At 40.3% G+C, this 17,581-nt stretch overlaps 1 protein-coding gene across 2 annotated transcripts in view; it reads left to right on the forward strand.

The window, feature by feature from the left end:
- LOC143861588 (uncharacterized) overlaps positions 1-16,547 on the forward strand; it is a 36,066-nt gene extending 19,519 nt beyond the window's left edge. Inside the window, exons 3-4 of one of the 2 annotated variants that reach the window (XM_077372491.1) lie at positions 10,389-15,166; positions 16,204-16,547. In XM_077372491.1, coding sequence (XP_077228606.1) covers positions 10,389-15,136 — 4,748 coding nt within the window. In that variant the 3' untranslated portion in view covers positions 15,137-15,166; positions 16,204-16,547. Of the gene's footprint in view, positions 1-10,388; positions 15,351-16,203 lie in introns of those variants that run through there. The other variant, XM_077372490.1, reaches the window with a different exon arrangement.
- The last annotated feature ends 1,034 nt before the right edge of the window (positions 16,548-17,581 follow it).

Here is a 17,581-nt window from a genome sequence, read left to right on the forward strand (position 1 = left end):
ATGGAGCCGGAGCAAAATATTTGCTAACGAAGGTGTAGAAAGTCAAGGCCCAATCCCTCGAGGAAGTGAACAACTCGAAGCTAGCCGTGCTGTCGAGCAGCCGCAGCCAAATCAGAGGTAAGGGGCATATAAACATCGAGCTGCTGACAGAGGGAGACAAATTGGCTGTAATATGCAGAAAGGGAGGTGTCACCCATCCACTGTGAATAGGTGGCACAAATGCGAGCCAGGTTGTCAATCCCATAATAGAGGATCACTGTGTGGTCCTAGATCTGCTTAGACGCTGGAAGGCACATCATGGTGCCAGCAATGTTGGGAGCCATGCTCTGCCACAAAAGGGTGTGAATAAGAGGATCATCCTGCTCCCATCTCTCATAAGTGGGATCAGTGGAGGAAGGAGGATCTCTACGAATGAAGCTGACCTTACTCCGAATGAGGGGTAGGTCTCCATGACCATCTTCCAATTCAGGTAATTGGACCCGTCTAGTTTAATTGTAGTCATTGGTGGGAATGAACCCTCCACCGATGGAGGATGAGTAGATGGAGTCGAAGGTGGTTGAGTCGTAGGAACCGTAGGAGTTGGGTTCAAAGAGGGATCCTTAATAACGGGAGAATCCATGGAGACAAGGAGAGAAGAATATTTTCAACCACAACGCCGGCGATGTAAATAGGAAAGAAAAGGATCCAGTAGGTGAGCCCGAAGAGGAAACTGCAGCCCCGAAGGAAACTCATAGCAAGAAGAGACATAATAGGCTATCAAAAGGGTACCATCAAGAATCATTCCAAAAAAATGGCTACCATCAAGAGAATTGAAGTCGCGACAGGACAAAGGAGATGAAAAACACAATTTAGACCATGAAGTAGAGGAGTAGGAGGAATAAAAAGGGAATTTTAGGGTGAATGGGCCGCAACCCTATGGAGAGGATCGGAGAGGAATAGGGTGTGCCGTTGGGTCGCAGGAGGGTGGGGGGGCTTGCCGTTGGGCCTCCATAGGGTGGAGGGGTTGCCGAAAGGGTCGGGGGTTGCATGGGTTGCCGGTGGGAGCAGAGTGCGGGGGTTTGGGTGAGCGGCGGGTGGTGGGAATGAGGAGAGAAGAAAAAGAAAAAAAAGGAAAGAGAGAAGAGAGGAAGAGGAGGTCCCTAGGGTGCCACAATCCTAGGGCTCTGATACCATGTTGAAAAGAAGGAGAGGTGAGTGAAAGAAAAGAGATGGAGAAAAAAGTGTGTGCTAGGGTGGTCTTACCCTCACTTATGTATTTATATGAAAGAGAAGAGTACATGGACAAAAGTGCCCTTAGGCACATATACACCTTCTAACAGAAGCTTATTTCTATTGAAACAAACATGACTAATCTCCCCCATCATCATTACTAGGGCAACACACTCCTACACATGTTCTCCTAGGATGAGTTTCAGACTACTTGTACCTTTGATCAATGTGGATGCATATGCTACATTTATGTGATAACTTATTGTAAAAAATATTCTCCCAAAGTTGTCATGCATTTTTCGTGGGTTAAAAGGATGAGCATTAAGGGTTATCACAACTACATCATCACATAAGATCCTAATGCGAAGCCATGCATCGTTTGATGAGGCCCAATTCTATGAGCGTCAGCCAAAACAACTATAACAACAAGATCTTTCCTGTTGCTGCGGCTCGTTCAGCTCCTGTGGCTCGTTCAGCTCCTGTGGCTTAGATCTGTTGCTTGCTCAAGTATAAAACCCTTCTTGCCACACACAAAGTGAGATTAAGCAAGGAAAGTGGGGTGTGGGTGCTCTATAGTGCCCATTACTACATTGCCTTCTCCAGTCACTATATTACCCTCTGTAGCTTATGATAGTTACACTTATAAAACATTACACTCGTCAAAACAAGCAAAAGCAAGAATTGGCTGTACACGAGCAGCATAGGTTAACCTTCTTCCCTTGTGCTCTCTTTGACTGCTCAAATGTGGGAGATCATCGGCGTTTGAAACGCCGATGATCTTCCGAAGATCTGCCCAAAGCATGTTTGGTCGCCCAAACTCCCTTTGACCACCAGACATCCTCCAGATATCATTATTACCTTTTTTCCTACGTGGCGGCAATGTTCCCTCCTCTATTCTTCTCTCCATCTTTCACCATTTTGGTGGAATATGTAGAGAAGATTTGGAGAAGATTTCTGTCTTATTCAATTTTCTCCCCTTCTCTCTCTTCCACTCTCTATTTTGGTAATGACACCCTACATCTTCTGCTAATCTTTTCGCGGATTGTCGCGCAACCTAACACTACTTACCAATCTTCCACTATTCTTCTCCCCATGTTCCAAGTTTGTCTTCTTCCCTTTGACTTCTACTAATCTCCCAGCCAAATTCAAGCAACCAAACAAAGCATTACTGAATCCTTCTCGAGTGACAAGTTGTAGAAGCCATGCAGCATGAGATAAATGGTTTATTTAAGAATACTGTTTGGGAAATCATTCCCAGAACCGTTGAAAAGAATGATGTTATTTGCAATTCAGATTGAAACAGAGACCAGATGGAACAATTGATAGATATATAGTGGCAAAGGGATACAATCAACATGGAGTGGGCTATGATGAGATGCTTAACCCTATCGTCAAGACTCAAGACCACCATTGTGAGATTCATCATGGCATTAACTAACAATTTTGGCTGGAATCTTACCCAAACAGATGTTAAAAATGCATTTTTTATGGTCGTCGGAGCAGCCTAAAGGATTTGAAACTAGTGAAAACATGCATGTAAATTGGAAGGCAATATATGGCCTCAAGCAGGCTCCCCGAGCGTGGTTCGATATGCATTAACCTCTCCAAAGACGAGCTTAATAGTGAAGTCTGATATCCCCCTTTTATCAAGCAAAAGTCGTATAAATATGGTGCTTATACTAATTTATGTTGATGGCATTATCATCACTGGGAGTGATAATGGTTTTAAATTTCCAGTGAAACCGACATGGAACAACTGAAAATTTTCCATTTCAATCCCCAACAAAAAGACCGAAACGCATAGACCAACATCCTAAGAGTAATAATGGTGTGCTATACTAGTATGTATTGCATAATTATATTTATATGAATTGCATGCGAAATGTGGTGCATGTATTATGTACAAATATTTACATGAATTACATGTGAAATTTGGTATGCACTAAATTATCAAACATGCGTGATAGTACTTGTCACTATGTGTTTGATGTTTCTAAACCATTATGGATGGCTGTCCCGTTAATATGCATAGTTTTCAACCCATGACTCGACCTCTTAATTTTATGACTCGTGACTCGTAAGAGTTTTTGACAAGAACATAAATTTAGTTAAAAAAATATAATTATATATCAAAAGATGAAGCATGTAAAAAATATAACCCACACATATAAAGCACTAAGCCATACCAATTAAAAAAAAGCACTAAGCCAAAAAGAAAAAGTAACTATAAATATAATTAAGTTCTAACTTCTTAGTTCCAACTTCCAAGTTTTGACTCGCAACGACTCGTTCAGTCACCTGACGACTCGTAAGAGTCATCAACAGAGGCGAGTCACTCATGCGACTCACCTTGAAATCCCAGCGACTCGACTCGGGAGTTGACTCGTACGACTTGTATGAGTTTGACAGCTATGTTTTATGTGATAGTTTATGAGGATGTATTTGTGTTTATTCTAGCATTTCCTGATTTTTCATCTTTGAATTCTATCATTTGCATATTTTTCCATATATTTTTGTGATTTTACAGGATATGCACTGGAATTTCCAGCCGCAACTGAAATGTTTCCGTTTCCGAGGTGACTAAAATCGAAACTGAAACTAAAATTTAAAACATTGGGAGTGATAATGGTTGTGTTGCTTGGACACTTGGCACAGGTGCCAAGTTTTTGGGTTTCCAAAATGTTTTGGTAGGTAAGTTGGGATTGAATCTCTAACCTATAGGTTGAAGAACAAAAAAGAGACGGGGGTGCAACACGACTTCCCAGGAGGTACCTTAGAAATCCCAACTCAGGACACTTTTCATTCATACAAAAAATTAAAATATGTAAAAATATAGTTAGAAGAATTAGGAGAAGATTACACAAGAGCATGCCATTAGGAGCAACAGCTGATGCCGTTTCTACAATGTCATGCCAATGCGTCCGACATACTTGATCTGTGTTCTCCGGATGCTGGGTTTGCTACAATGTCGTCCCCATTAATGAAGGAAAACAAGTTTTTGATTCTTGAGTGGATTCAAAATCTGAGGCGTATGGGGATGCGAATGCATGAGAGCTTCTTGCAATGCATAAGAAATGGAGTTGGCTAAAAACGTGTGTTGGTTACAAGCTTCCATCAGAATCATTCCTTTCTAGCTCAGATTGGGGAAGTCTGCTCCAGATGGGGTCTGTGCTAGTTGATATTCCGTTGATTGATCAACGATTTTGTGACAATAGAATTGGTTCCTACACGGAAGAGCTAAAAACAATATGTGTGATGTTTGAATTTGGGGAGGCATGCCAATTCATTGGCAATCATCTCATGTCGTTGGCTGCTTCCTACAGCTTAAGTAGGGCCAATGTAAATTGAAAGGCAATACATAGTCTCAAGCAGGCTCCTCGAGCGTGGTTCGATATGCATTATCTCTCCAAAGATGAGGTTACTGGTGAAGTCCGATCACCCCCTTTTATCACAGGTCATATAAATGTGGTGCTTATACTAAAATATGTTGATGGCATCGTCATCACTGGGAGTGATAATGGTTTTAAATTTCCTGTGAAACTGACACAAGGACCTGAAATTTTCTGTTTCTGTCCCTAATGAAACCACCAAATTGCATAAACCATAATCATAAGAGGACCCCTCATCCTCTGACAAGAAGATCAAGGAAAGAGACTTTAAAAGAAAAAATAAGGCGGATATGGAAGAAGAGACGAGAGGTGTGAGCGGAAAAAAGGCCAAGAAAAATGGGAGGAAAAGGAAGATGGAAAAGGAAAGGTCACCATCAAGAGGAGAAATAGCAGAGGCTTACTTAGACTTTCAGTGGAAAAAACTTTTGGCGGAGGCAAAGGGTAAAGATGACGAACTAGAAGCCCTGACAGGCAAAAGAAATATAACAGAAATATGTGTTCCAATCATGGTTTTAAATTTTGACCAAAATTTCGGATTTCGGTGAGGACCGAAACGAAAAGCTACCGAAACTGAAATTCCCAAAATTTACCAAATTTCATTTGAAATTTCGGAAATTTTGTTCAACATTTGAGGAATTTCGTCAAAATTTATAATAAAATAATAATTTTTAGAGAAAAGGGTTCCTGCGCTCGAGTGCTGGAAACAGGGGGGAGGGGGCATGGGGGGTGGGGGGGGGGTGTCTACCAAAAATCAACTCCATTGGATCACCATAGGGTGTCCATTTGTCCATTTGTGAAGCCAAAAATGGACAGATATTGTTTTTGTCCACAAAGCTGTCCATTTTTGGCCCCACAAATGGACACCCTAAGGCGATCCAATGGAGCTGATTTTTGGTGGACACCCTATGCATGAAAGGGCCCATCAAATGAATGCTTTGGATCCCATAAAAAATGTGGCCCACCCTGTTTCTGTGCTCGAGCGCAAATAAGCTTATCTGCGCTCGAGCTCAGAAACTATTAATTTTTATTCCGTTAAAGATTTTCGAACGAAATTACTGAAATTTCGTCCCACAAATCCAGGATTTCGTGCGCCAACACCAAATTTTGCCTGAAATTTTGGGATTTCGGTTGAAATTTCGGTTTCGGATAAGTATGAAATTTTAGCCAAAACCGAAATTTAAAACAATGGTTCCAATGCACTATCTTCCGTTCTTCAGAAAGCAGCTAGAGGAGGAAAAGAAAGCTTTGGAGTAGGAATCAGAGTCGACATCGGAGGATGAGAAGGGCATGGCTGAACCTAACGAGGTTCCTACACGAGACCAGGATTTTTCTCGTGACTCCATGGATGTCGAACTCAATGGGAATATAAAAGGGTTCATGGAAAGGGCTGCTGGCAAAGAATATGTTGAGGGGGACAAAGAGGCGTTTGTGGAGGAAGATAATGCTTTTTTCTAAAGTGTTTGAAAGGATGTCAATGATGGGGACTGCTTTCAGGACCAGTTTTGATGAAAATGTAGAAAAGATAGAGGAAATGCTGATGGAGATAGAGAGGCAGGATATGGCGAAAAAGGTGAGGACTCCAGACAAGGGACTTAGAGAGCTCAAAACTCTACAAAAATGATGAGGGGTTTCAATCTGTAAAAGGTTTTTTGGTTATGGGACCGGGTATAGTTTTTTGGGGATTCCTCGACACAGGAGTTGTAGGAAAACTAAATCAAATTTTGTGGGGGCAATTACGGGGTTAGTGAGTAGTTTAGGAATTGTTGTCTCTACTGCTCATCCCCTGCACTAGTACGAGGGTCTTTGCTTTGAACCTGAGTAATGGAGTCAGATATTATGACTCAGGATGGGAAGGTGTGCTCTATTCAAGATCTTTAAGGAAGATCACAAAAATTTGTTGGAAATTCTTATGATTTTTGGGTTGGATGGGGACTGTAAATGGAGATACTTTTTTTTCTTTTTCGTTTTTCTCATCTTTTAGGGCTTTGGAGTTCTCTCCTTGGCCTTCATATGATGTAATCATGGGGGACTCCTGGTCCCTTCTTCATGTGTCTTCCATATGAATTATCAATATATATATATATATATATATATATATATATATATATATATATATATATATATATATAGAGAGAGAGAGAGAGAGAGAGAGAGAGAGAGAGAAGGTTTGTTGCGCTAGCTGCTCTCGAGCATAGAAACAGGGGAGTGGGGCCATTGGGGGGGTGATCCTAAGCATTCATGTGGAAGGCCCCATCATGGATGGGGGGCCTACCAAAAATCAGCTCCATTGGATCACCAATGGGTGTTCATTTGTGGGGCAAAAAATGAACAGATACTGGTTGTCCACAAATCTGTCCATTTTTTGCCCCACAAATGGACACCCTAAAGTGATCCAATGGAGCTGATTTTTGGTGGACACCCTACCCATGAAAGGGCCCATCAAATGAATGCTTTGGATCCAACCCAAAATGTGGCCCCACCCTGTTTCTGTGCTCGAGCGCAGCAAATGCATGCTTATATATATATATATATATATATATATATATATATATATATATATATATATATATATATATGGAAAGGTGAGCGTACTCGGTCGAGTAGATAAGCTTATCTACTCGATCGGGTTAAAAATAGTGGGGGCCCACATTTTTGGGGTGATCCAAACCATTCATATGAAAGACCCTTACCTAGATAGGGTGTCCACAAAAAATCAGTCCCATAGGATTATCCTAACCCATCCAACAGTGGAGGGAAAAATGGACAAACACAGCTTGTCCACAAATCTGCCCATTTTTCCCTCGACTGTTGGATGGGTTAGGATGATCCTATGGGGCTGCTTTTTTGTGGACATCCTATCTAGGTAAGGGCCTTTCAAATGAATGGTTTGGATCACCCCAAAAATGTGGGCCCCCACTATTTTTAACCCGACCGAGTAGATAAGCTTATCTACTCGACCGAGTGCGCTCACCTTTCCCATATATATATATATATATATATATATATATATATTTGTCAACTTTAAAAAAAAAAATCATAAGAGATAATGGTGTACTGTACTAGTATGTATTATTTATATGAATTGCTTGCAAAATGTGGTGCATGTATTATGTACAAATATCGACATGAATTACATGTGAAATTTGGCATGCGCGATCGTGCATGTCACTATGTGCTTGATGTTTTAAACCGTTATGGATGGTTGTCTTGCTTATATGTTAGTTTCTAAGTGTTAGCTTACCAACTTCTCCGAAAGCTTAAGCTGGTGGAGAAAGGCGTTATTTATCTTTTACACTTTAACACTCCCCCGCACGTGTGGCCCATTTGGCAAACACGTGGCACATGTGGTCTCGTTAGGGCCGACCGTCGGATGTGGATTTTTGCTATCCAGGAGGTTTGATCTCGAGACCTTTGGCTTAGATACCATGTTAACTTACCAACTTCTCCAAAAGCTTAAGCTGTTGGAGAAAGGCGTTATTTATCTTTTATAGTTTAACACTAAGTATGTATTTGTATTTGTATTTGTTCTAGCATTTCCAGAAGTTTCATCTTTATAAATTCTATCATTTGCATATTTTTCCACATGTTTTCGTGATTTTATAGGACTTCCACCGAATTTTCCAACCGCGACTGTAATGTTTAGTTTCAGTGGTGACCGAAATCGAAACTGGAACTGAAATTTAAAACATTGGGAGTGATAATGGTTGTGTTGCTTGGACACTTGGCACAGATGCCAAGTTTTGGGGTGTCTAGAATGTTTTGAAAGGTAAGCTAGGATTGAACCTCTAACCGATAGGTTGAAGAACAAAAAGAGACAGGGGTGCAGCACGAGGATTTCCCAGGAGGTACCTTAAAAATCCCAACTCAGGACACTTTTCATCCATACAAAAAATTAAAGTATGTAAACATATAATTAAAATTGAAACTTAGGGAAAATTTAAAAATGCATAAATTGAGGCGAAGGCGGAAGTGAAGGTAGTCCATCAAGGATTGCGAGCATTAGACATCATGAGTTCTTCCCACGAATTATGACTCATGCTACTTGAGTGGGTCGTCTACGTATTTGATCCAGGTGGACTAGAACTCGAGGGCGAGTTCTTTTCAAGCGGGGGAGAATGATGCAGATAATAGGCTAATAAGTGGCATATTTGCCCATTAAGATTTATTTTCCATGTTATTTAGTTTTTAGGCTTTTATTTTCCATGTTATTTAGAATTAGGAAGTTTAGTATTTTAGGAATTCTTATTTTAGTACCTGTAGAGGGGAGAAGCCAATCAATCTTTATTCAATAATCATCAAAGTTCACAATAAAGCTGTAAAGAGGCCTATAAATAGGCAATGAAGAATAGACGAAAGGAGAAGAAACCTGTAGAGGGGAGAAGCCAATCAATCTTTATTCATTAATCATCAAAGTTCATAATAAAGCTGTAAAGAGGCCTATAAATAGTCAATTAACAACCTAAAAGATAGAAACCTATGGTTGTTAACCTATAAATAGTCAATTAACAACCTAAAAGATAGAAACCTATGGTTGTTAATTGCCTATTTATAGGCCTCTTTTCAGCTTTATTGTTTCTCAGGAGAGGTTTGTGAATCTATGATTCTACATGGGCGATTTCTTCCATATTGCTCCGCCAGCATATTAGGTTACTCTCACAATTATCGCGAGTAATTTGCTAACACTATTGACAAGCCAGATACAGATGATGCTATTGGTCCGACAGATGATGTTGTGGATGAGATCATTATAGAGGTTGAGCCCATGATTATGTCAGATACCGAGTCAGTGATTTTCGATATAGAGCCAGAGAATCCAGTGATTGATGAGGCCGAGGTCGACGAGCATGACGTTTCAGAGGTTTCCCAAGCACCGATTGCCGAGCATCTAGAGAGAGATCCCACAGTCGAGACAGTTATTGTGGCAGAGCCACCTACTAAAATAAGAATTCCTAAAAGACTAAACTTCCTAATTCTAAATAACATGAAAAATAAAAGACTAAAAACTAAATAATATGAAAAATAAATCATAATGGGCAAATATGACACTTATTAGCCTATTATCTGCATCAGGGAGTCTCTAAGGATGCGCTAGCTCTGTCTAGAATTGAACACTTTTAAATGGTGTGCCACGCGTTTGATGATGTCATTGCAACACTCCATCTGTATATGTCCATGAGTGTAGTGTCTTGTCGTGTCCAAAGGTGCCCAATTGTTCAGAAGTTCCAAAACTTAAGTCAGCCAAAAAATTTAGTGTGTTCAGGTAACACAGGATAATTGTGAAATTTAAAAGACAAAAATCAATATGAAAGGAGACTTTGATATGAATGATTAGCTGGAATCAAGGAAGAACCAAGAAGGGAACCACTTGAACCTACAGAAAAGATTGATTGAATGAAGCTTACTATAACCTCTCCTCGATGACTTGTTTCTCCTCGTTTTTCCCTTTTTCCTTCATCTCGTACATTTATGTTCATATGTTAGACTGCAGAAATTAATGATAGTTTGGAGTCAATGATCCAAATTACAGTATGTGTTTCAATGTGCTTTCCTTTCAAAAAATATCATGCTTATTGCCATTGCCTCCAGTTTTTAAATCATAAAACTTTCTTTTTATCTCTTGAAATTGAGTTTTCTTTAACATGCTATTTTTAAAGACCAAGAGTATATTATATCCCTCCTAAAGAATTTAAGAGTAAGTAGGATGCATGATCTTTTTGGTTAGTTCAAGACTTCCAAGTATACTTGAATATGTTTCTCTAACAAAATTAATCCATCCTGGTTGATTTGCAGGCATTGGGTTCAAGAGTGTATTTCTTATTACGAGCCAGCCTCATATTTTCAGCAATGGGTATCAGATAAGGTTCAACGAAGAACCACTTCCGGACTGCAACGTTGGATATATTGTCCCTGAATGGGTGGAGGAGAATCCAACCCTTTCCGACATACATCAGATATATGGTTCTGATCGAACCCTTCCAACAACAGTTCTAATCCTGCCTTTGAAGTCTGAAAAGGTGGGAGCAGTGAAGCAACAACTGTCTAGTATACACCCTGAGGTTCTCTTATTTCTTTCAAAAATCAAGAGGCTCTCAGTCAGGGAAGATAATGGCAATCCCAGTCTCAACACTGTCAGCGCAATATCTATTTCAAGTGAAACCGATTTCCAAACAAGAAAGAACATTGATGCCGAGTCCTACACTCTTCGTCTCTCTGCAGTGGAGGACTCTGAAGAAAACGAGAAAGAATGCAGTTATTATATGTGGAGGCAGAAATTCCCTGTTAAATTGGAAAACAGAGTCGAAAGGAGGATGGAAGTTGAAGAATGGATGATAACTCTGGCTTTTCCAAATGGGCAACGTCTGAATAGAAGGAATACGGGGCGGAGCTTCCCCGGAATCTATGCATTTCTACCCACAGAGATGTTTACAAACTTTCCGTTTATAATTCAGGCAGATTTTGTTCTAGCATCATCGAGGGAAACGATACTCTTAGATAACAAGTGGAATAAAGGTATCCTAAATTGTGTGCCTTCGGCTTTTGTCAATGCTTTCATCTCACTTGTCAAAACAACTGAAAGTGCACCGGTATCTTCCCTGCCCCCAATGTTTGAGTACTTGCCAGTGGGTGAGTCCTCATATCCAGAGTTGAATACTGTTAGAGAGGCGATAAAAGAAAAAGTGGTTGCAGAGCATATCATACCATGTGAGTCATACACACAACAAAAGATATTCTGCAAGCCTAAGGAAGTGCGTAGGTTAATGCCCACTTTTTGGAATATATTGATCAAGGCCAGGGAGCAAGGGGTGAACTTGCACAATCTGTCATCCCAGGGAACATTCGTTCTTAATTCTTCATTTGATAAAGCTGGATTTGATTATGTTTTGAATTTCTTGGATGTGGGACGTGTGGATAACGAATGGTACGCCAAGTGCGTCAATAGTTCTAATCTAGTATCGGGTGTTTCCGAGGAAGTTTATATGGAGCTTCTCTGTTTTTTTGCTGAGAACTGGGACGGCTATTTCCGAAATACTAATGTTGAGACAATACCCCTTTTGAAATGTGTGGATCAGGACGGGAAGGAGTCTTTGTGGAGTATTAAACGAACTACGCAGCTTTGGCAGGAGAAAATATGTTTATCATCTGATGCTAAGCACATTTCCTGGCTTATCAATTGGAACAGAGAATTCAGATGTGCCGGGGGCAGATTTTTCATGCCAAAAAAAACACAGGAGGCTTTGAAAAGGGAGTCTGTACGGGAATGGCTTCGAGAACAAGCAAGTGTGGAGGGTGTCACTGTCAATGGTTACGGTGAGCTTGTTGTCAAAGCACTAAATAGCGATAAAAGGCTGGTCATTGCTTTCACTCATTTCTTATATCACTCCGACACGAACAATTATTTGTCTGAGCGGGAAGTCAGTAAGTTATGTAATTCCATGCCTCTTGTAGATAGCTATGGGTGTATGATTACGCAAAGGAGTGGGGTGCTGGTCCCGGCAAATGGAAGTAAGTGGGTGGGATTGTTGGGTTCAAACCCTTGGAGAAGACAAGGCTATGCAGAATTAGGAGAAGATTACATCAAAGCAGGCTATTTTGCCAATGTATATACATCTGAGAAACAACTAATGCCTTTTCTAGAAAGTCACACCAATGCGTCCGACGTACCCGGTTTGTGCCCTCCGGATGCCGAATTTGCTACGGTGTCATCTCCATTAACGAAGGAAAACACGTTTTTGCTCCTAGAGTGGATTCAAAATCTGAGGCATAAGAAGGAGTTGGCTACGCATGAGAGCTTCTTGCAATGCATAAGAAATGGGAGTTGGCTAAAAACGTCCGTTGGTTACAAGCCTCCGTCAGAATCGTTCTTATCTAGCTCAGATTGGGGAAATCTTTTGCAAATGGGGTCCGTGCTAGTAGATATTCCTTTGATTGATCAAGGGTTCTATGACAATAGAATGATTTCCTACGAGGAAGAGCTAAAAACAATAGGTGTGATGTCTGAATTTGGGGAGGCATGTAAATTCATTGGCAATCATCTCATGTCGTTGGCTGCTTCCGACAGCTTAAGTAAAGCCAATGTACTTTGTATGCTCAATTTCATAAAATTTTTGAGGGAGAAATATTTGCCTCCCGAAGAATTCATTGAGAGTGTAAAAGAGGGAAGATGGCTTAGAACTTCCCGTGGTGTCAGGTCCCCAGTTGGATCTGTGTTGTACGATCCTGAATGGAGAGTTGCATCACAGATTAGTAACCTCCCCTTCATTGATAAAGACTACTATGGTGATGACATCCTTAACTACAGAACAGAGCTTCAGTTACTGGGTGTTGTAGTTGGTTTTAACTATAATTACCAGCTTGTGGTTAGCAACCTTAGACTGCCATCGCCTGTAACTTCTTTGACAGCTGACAATATTTTTTTGATACTGGAATGCATTCGACGGCGTTTGAGTTCATCCGAGCAGCTCGTAAGCAAACTAAAAGATCAGAGATGGTTAAGGACCAACCTTGGCTACAAGTTACCGGCTGAATCCTTCCTTCTCGATTCTGAATGGGGGTCCTTTCTAAATGTAGTTGACGGTGTGCCGTTGATTGATGAAGAGTTTTATGGAAGCCGCATCAATTCATACAAGAATGAGTTGAAGGAAACAGGGGTCGTGGTAAGTTCTAAGAAAGCATATAAGTTAATTGCTCAACGTTTCGAGGAGCTTGCATCTAAACAGTATGTTACGAAAGAAAATGCACTCTCGTTGCTAGATTGTTACAGGAACTTTAGGGATCTGCGCCGTGAGTTCCCCTTGGTTTTATGGAACTATGTCTTATCTGAGAAATGGTTGCAGACCTCTCTTGGCTACAGATCTCCTACAGAGTCTATTCTGTTTGATGCAGAATGGGAATCTATCTCTCCAATTGCGTCTCTTCCATTCGTTAATGACACTGACAAATACTATGGCAAGGGCATTTATGAGTATAAAGATGAACTCAAGGCTTTTGGGGCTGTTGTCGAATTCCAAGAGGGATCAAGGTTTGTAGTTAGTAGTCTCAGGATTCCCGGGACTCCAAGCGAAGTGGCTCCTGCGAGTGTGCTTTCACTGCTGAAATGCATTCAAAATTATTGCAAGAACTACAGCGACTTACCTGTGGAGTTCATAAAACGTATTGATAAACCGTGGTTGAAGACCCACGTGGGTTATCGATCTCCACGCGAGAGTATACTATTTGATTCAACTTGTACTTCTCTCTTGCAGCCAGAATATGGACCTTTCATTGATGAAACATTTTATGGATCGGAAATCACATCCTATAAACCAGAGCTTGCGGCAATAGGAGTGACATTGGATGCTCAAAATGGTTGCTCATTGCTTGCAATTAATTTCACTTATCATTCTCAGTTTAATGTTATAACTAGAATTTATACATACTTGAGCGAATCCAACTGGGGGCCTGAGCCAGACCATAAGTCTGCTAAGTGGATTTGGATCCCAAATGGATGTGACAAGGGTGAATGGGCTAGTCCTGAAGGCTGCGTTTGTCATGACAAGGATCATCTCTTCAGCGCGCGCTTGAATGTTTTGGAGAAACATTATGACAAAAAACTGTTTGGATTCTTCTCCTCAGCTTTTGGAGTAAGGCACAGTCCTAATATTGATGACTACTTGAAGCTCTGGAGCGATTGGGAGAATTCACGCTGCCAATTGACATGTATCGAATGTCATGCTTTCTTGATATTTGTTACAAAACACTGGAATAAAGAAACAGAGAAACTTCTCACTGATAGCATTAAAAAACTACCTGTGGGCTCTGCCTTAGGTGAAATTCTGTTACTCAACAAGCAAGATGTGTTCATTCCTGATGACCTACAGCTGAAAGATCTGTTTGAGAAGGCTTCTCCGGAACCTATATTTGTTTGGTATCCTCAAGCAAGCCCACCGTCAATGTCTCGAAGTAAGCTTTATGATATATACCGAAGTATTGGGGTTAAAACAATTTCCGAAGTTGTTAAGAAGGACAACTCTCCCATATTGAATGACATTGAATTCAAGAATGTCAATCAAAGCGGAGCCTACATTGGACATGGGTTGTTCAGAATTATACTTGGGTTTCTGGCAGACTCTTCTTTTGAAATGCCGGTAGAGAGTAGACATCAGATTGTTAAATACCTTTGTGATGTAACAGTGTTAGAGACTGAAGAACCGATAATGGTGAGTTATACCCTATCACTGCCGTCAGGGAAGAGTATAAATGCAAATGCGAGCCGAATGATTCGTTGGGAGAAAGAGAATTCAAAGCTGTTCATTCAGAAAAATGACGGATCGTCCCGGCATAAAGCTAGAGTTGAATTCGCGACTTATTTCTCTGAAGTAATATCCAGTGGACTGTTGTGGGAGAATCCGGATCGAATTGCTGGTCTCTCCGAGCTTATCAAGCTCGGCTGCCTGTTGGAATTTGAAGATGATGCTGTAGAGTTCTTGCTGAAGTCCAAAAATCTGCAACTTTTCGACCAGGATGAGGTGTTTCTTTCGTCTCTTTTTTCCTCGAAGTAGTGGTTTAAATCATGGACCATGGATGGATCAGTAAGTATGCTTGTCTAGTAAGGCTTCTTCTCTTGTTTGATCATGTTTTTTTTTTTTTTTCTGGTTTTCTTTTGCTGTCTTGTTAGTAGAAAATAGTTGAAGCCATGTTCCAGTGTTCTTTTTTGACTTTTTTCCTGTGAACGTTTTCTTTCTCATGCTGTAGGATATTACTGTCTTAAGTTCATCATTTGCATTTTTTTTTTGTTAGTAGGGGTAAAATTTGGGTCAATTCGAGTTGAGCTTTTGCTAAAAAATGGTACACTGATTTTATGGTAAAAGATCACCAAAATTTCCAAAAATTGACATGAGTTGCACCAACCACTAATTGTCAATTTGTCATGCCCTGTTTTCATTGCATGAATACATTTCCAATGGAATTTTTTTTCTTGGAACTTTTTTTCTTTCCACAATCTAGATGGAAACAATATGATTATGGTTAATTTGGAGATGGGTAAATTGAAGTTCCCTCCAAGTAAAAATTGGATACAATTGGTTCAAGTTATCTTTTTTCATGTCTAAAAAAAGAGTAGAAACTATTGGAAATATTTTTTTTCTTTCCAAACTTTTCCGAAGAAATCCTGCAATCCAAACAGGGCCTTAGGAACTCCCAAATCCTGTTATGGCATCTACCACTTGAAAAACAAGCCCTCTAAAAATTATGAAGAAGAACTAGACACTGGGAACTTCAAATACGATAGATGTCTTACTTGCCTTTATGTGAGGGCGTCATACATTCGTGTCTTCTTGGCAAGACACTTTTTTATAAGCAAACCGGGATTGTTTTAGGAAAATCATTTTGAGGACACCTATGTGTGGTGAAAGGGAAGATATAAACATTAAAAATTAAATTTATTTGTAAAATATTAAATTTCTTTGCCGCTCTTATTTTGATGTATCTGATTGTAGAAAAAATGAACCTGCTTCCTAGCATGCAAAACTAATTGTTTGTTTTTTTTGTTTTTTTAGGGTATATTTTGCTATTTTGAAAATAAAAGTCTAAAAACTCTTTGTGACGGCTTTCACTCTGGCCTTTCCAGGTAGCCCTTTCCACAGTTTGCCCCTTCCGTGACTCAAATGCGGGACATGGTGGATGCTCTAATACCAAATGTTAGGTACCTTACCAATGCGCCAAAAATGGAATGCGTTAGGCAAGGTCCTTTAGACATATCCCATACCAGGCTAGGTCTCACCCAGTCCCATACCTAGGCAGACCCCACTCAGGACCGTAACAGGAAAAAGTTTAATCTTTCGATTAGATGAAAATTTTGAATGAATTATCTTAGGGAAATGATTTATGCACTCTAGTGTTTTGATAAACATGCGCTCCACTTGTTTGTCGTGTAGCATTTAAAGGGATGACAGAGGATATTATGGTACTCAAAAAGCTCTTAAAACCCTTTAAATACTACACGACAAACAAGTGAGCGCATGTTTATCAAAACACTTAGGCGCAAAAATCTTTAATATATTTGCCTTTTAAATGTTTTAGAGTAATGCTAAGGAGAACGACCGAAAAGGGGACCGAACAAATGGGTTTTCACCACAACATCAAAGTGACACATATCCAGCCCTTGGGAATAGAAAATATGCAAAAAGTAATTAATTTTTTTGCACACTCGGCTCATTCTCGTTGTTGGGCTCTCACATTGGTCATACTCTTGGCCTCCATATCACTTTCCAATGTTTTATTGTTTTTGAGACCCACATAGAAATGAAATATGATTTAAAGGTGTTGAGACCGGGGAAGAACTCACCCTTAAAAGCTAGCCGTTAAGGTGAGGGGCCAAGCCCTTATAAGCCCATCCACATCTAATCACTTTTCCTAAGTGGAATTTTTTGCTTTTGCGTGGAACCCCTAACAAGAGCCCCCTCCAAGCGGAAGCAATGTGGACAGTCTCACCCCTCTGTGTGGGAGTAACGGGGGAACTATGAGATCTTCCCCGGGGTTACCAAAATCTTCCCTAAAGGAATTTCACCATCCACAAATGTATCTGTTGTTAACACGCCCCGGCTCTGATACCACTTGTAGGGACCTGGGTAGAACTCGCACTTAAAAGCAAACCTTTAAGAGGAGGGTGCTCGAGTCCTTATAAGCACACCTGCATCTACTCACTTTTCCAATGTGGGATTTTTTTGTTTTTTAGTGGAACCCCAATAGGAATGCTTGGTAAAGCAGGTGTTCTTTTTTATTACAAATGATATTCGTAGAAAATGATTTCTTCGAGAATTTTGAATTAGCAGTTACGCATAGACATCTTAAAGAAGTGTAAAAAAATATTAGGTTTTTTTTATCAAGGAATGCTAACTTAGGTGTGCCTTGTGAAACCCGATGCTCCCATGGTTGCACGTCCCTAAAGTGCATTTAGGCCACGTTTGGATACCCACAAGATTTAGATTTGGATTTCTCACATTTGG

Source organism: Tasmannia lanceolata, unplaced genomic scaffold (assembly GCF_043159265.1).
Source record: "Tasmannia lanceolata isolate RefF3 unplaced genomic scaffold, GAP_Taslan_0.1 ptg000037l, whole genome shotgun sequence".
NCBI classification, from domain to species: domain Eukaryota; kingdom Viridiplantae; phylum Streptophyta; class Magnoliopsida; order Canellales; family Winteraceae; genus Tasmannia; species Tasmannia lanceolata.